We start from the raw sequence: 2,542 nt of genomic DNA, 5'->3' as shown, positions 1-2,542 counted from the left end.
ATTTTTCTCTCTCAGCAGAATTAAAACTCTAACGCTTAATTATTATATAACAAATTAAACTATAAAATATCCACCATATCAATTAACGAAGCCAAAACAATACGTGCTTATCAATCTCATTGTTAGCATAAATTCTCAAAGGATATATAGCATTAGCAGCAACTATGACTGTTCTCAAAAGTTCCAAAAACTAAATTCTAGTATAATGCAAACATTCCGGTAGTACTAAAATTTCAAGTTGCAAAAAGAAGATCGATCGATCCAACAACTTACGCTTTGGACGGAGCAGAAGTTTTGCGATACTCCAAAAACTCCGAATAAATCCATGCGATAAGGACCGGAATGATTCCAAGCAAGAACGAGACCTGCAAGTATCACATACAGAACGAACAATTAACGCAAACGCGTTAAATTTCACAGTTGTGTTGAGCATTACAGAGTTAGCAGGTAAATAGAGGTGAGAACATTTCCGAATCGGTGCAAGATCTGAAAGCAGCAGAAGAAGCTCGAATGGAAGACGTACCTGACCGGGAGTTACAACACTGAATATCACCATTTTCAAGAGGAACGAAGATCAGAGCAGAATTCAGAGCAATTGAAGCAGCATTCAAATGGAGAGAGCGATGTGACGCTGATCCACCACCAGATCTGTGCGGAGAACGAAGTATGCGAGCCTTAGCTCTGTTCAAATTTGAAATGCGAGTTTTCCGAACGAGGAAACTGGTGGTTAGGTTGGGTTGGTGATTACTGAACAGAAAGAAGAATGAAATGAGTGTGTGTGAGTGTGTGAGTGTGTCTGCGTGAGTGTGAGTGGGTTTGATTGGAACTCACTCTTATTAGTTTCTCTTTCTGAGTCTCGGAGAAGCTCAATAAACAATTAACGGGTACTCTCTGGATGGAGTTTATTTAATATTTAATTTAATAAATAATATTTGCCTCTTTTAAAATATGAAAATGGCATTTCATCCGAATGATTTAATTTCTCTGGCTCCCTACATTTTATTTTCATTTTAAGCATAAAAAATGAGCAATTATTTATTTATATTTGTAAATAATCACCCACTGATTCATTATTTTATTTGTAAAATATAAAATATCCATTAAAAATATATAAAACAACACATATAAATATATAAATATCTAATTAACTATAAATAAATTAGTTAATACATTAAATAGGATTTAGATTTTTTAAAATTTGAATTTCACTTTAAAAAATAAAGTGTGATCTTTTATCATTTATTTTATAGGTGGAATAAAAAATAAATACGAGAAAAAAATTATTTAAGGATAGAAGATCACACTTTACCTTCTAAAGTACAAATTTAAAATTTAGAGGATCTAAATTTCATTAAGTAGCGTAATATTTAAAAAAAGAAAAAGAATTAAAACTCTTAACTACATCTACATTAATCACGAGCTGCAGGAGCTGCAGTTTAAGGTGTACTGTGAAGGCCTTTTGTTCAGGGACGGATAAGATAATAACGCGGTGATGACTCATGGGATGAAGAGATTTAATGGCAGCACCGAACAATATCATAAAATAAAATAAAACAAAATAACATAAAAGAAGTCTTAAGCCACTCATTAATATTAAAGATCTGATTAACAAAACTTTAATAAAAAATATAAAATGATTTTTTATATTTATATTACACACTGACTTTTGTAATGTTCTTCACTCTGAAATTACGACCGACAACTCAATTTAATTCAAATTAATTGACTTATGTTATGCGGTAGTAATAGTATTATTTTGGACTGTCACGAATTGGTTAATATGGACTGTATGGGGAAGGCTAGTTTAGTAATTTCATTTTACAAGATCTATCCTACGGTGCCACTACAAGTATGAACCTTCCAAATGGCGAGCATAGAGTGGGTGATGTCAACCAAAATGGAACAAAGGGCACGTCCAAACGCGGTCACCGACACTGATGCAGAATTACTGAATTAGACATTTATTCAATTAACATTTTTTCCCCCATTCTTTCTGTTTCTTCACCGTCCTGCCTCCGGTCTGATTCCTCACGAGTCACACACCTAACCCACTCACTTTTGCAATCCCAATTCCAATCACCACATTGCATTGCTTCTTCTGTACTTTTGTGATTCGGGGATTTGGCAACATATATTCAGGTAAAAATCACGCATTATGATAAATAATTCATGGGCCCCAACATTTATTTTACTATTACTTAACTTCCTGTGCTCACAAGCCACAAGTGATTATTCTGATTCTTTTTTTCTTTCTGCTACTAAGCTCACACAAACTTTTCAGGCACTGAGGCCCAAACATTTTCCCAAGCTTCATAATGGATATCTCTGCTCCTCAACCCAAGATCCAACAATATGCTTAGCTGCGCTGGAACTTGACAGCAGAGCTGGGTACCAATATCCAACACAAGTGGATAACTCAGTTTGTTGTCACATGCTGGTGGTTGTGGAAGTGGCTCAACAAGGAAATCTTCAAACCCCAACACAAAGGAAAATGCATGCTAGGTTTACGATTATCCATTGACGAGGATGGTGCCTCATTAGG

General features: G+C 34.8%; 1 protein-coding gene across 2 annotated transcripts in view; it reads right to left on the bottom strand.

The window, feature by feature from the left end:
- Positions 1–880, bottom strand: part of LOC107639403 (protein REDUCED WALL ACETYLATION 2) — a 5,701-nt gene extending 4,821 nt beyond the window's left edge. For both annotated transcript variants that reach the window (XM_016342893.2, XM_016342900.2), the window contains exons 1-2: positions 524–880; positions 274–365 (exon numbers count right to left, since the gene is read on the bottom strand). In XM_016342893.2, coding sequence (XP_016198379.1) covers positions 274–365; positions 524–556 — 125 coding nt within the window. In that variant the 5' untranslated portion in view covers positions 557–880. The remainder of the gene's footprint in view (positions 1–273; positions 366–523) is intronic.

This window comes from Arachis ipaensis, chromosome B01 (assembly GCF_000816755.2).
Source record: "Arachis ipaensis cultivar K30076 chromosome B01, Araip1.1, whole genome shotgun sequence".
Classification (NCBI taxonomy): domain Eukaryota; kingdom Viridiplantae; phylum Streptophyta; class Magnoliopsida; order Fabales; family Fabaceae; genus Arachis; species Arachis ipaensis.
This window is presented reverse-complemented; position numbering and strand designations above follow the sequence as displayed.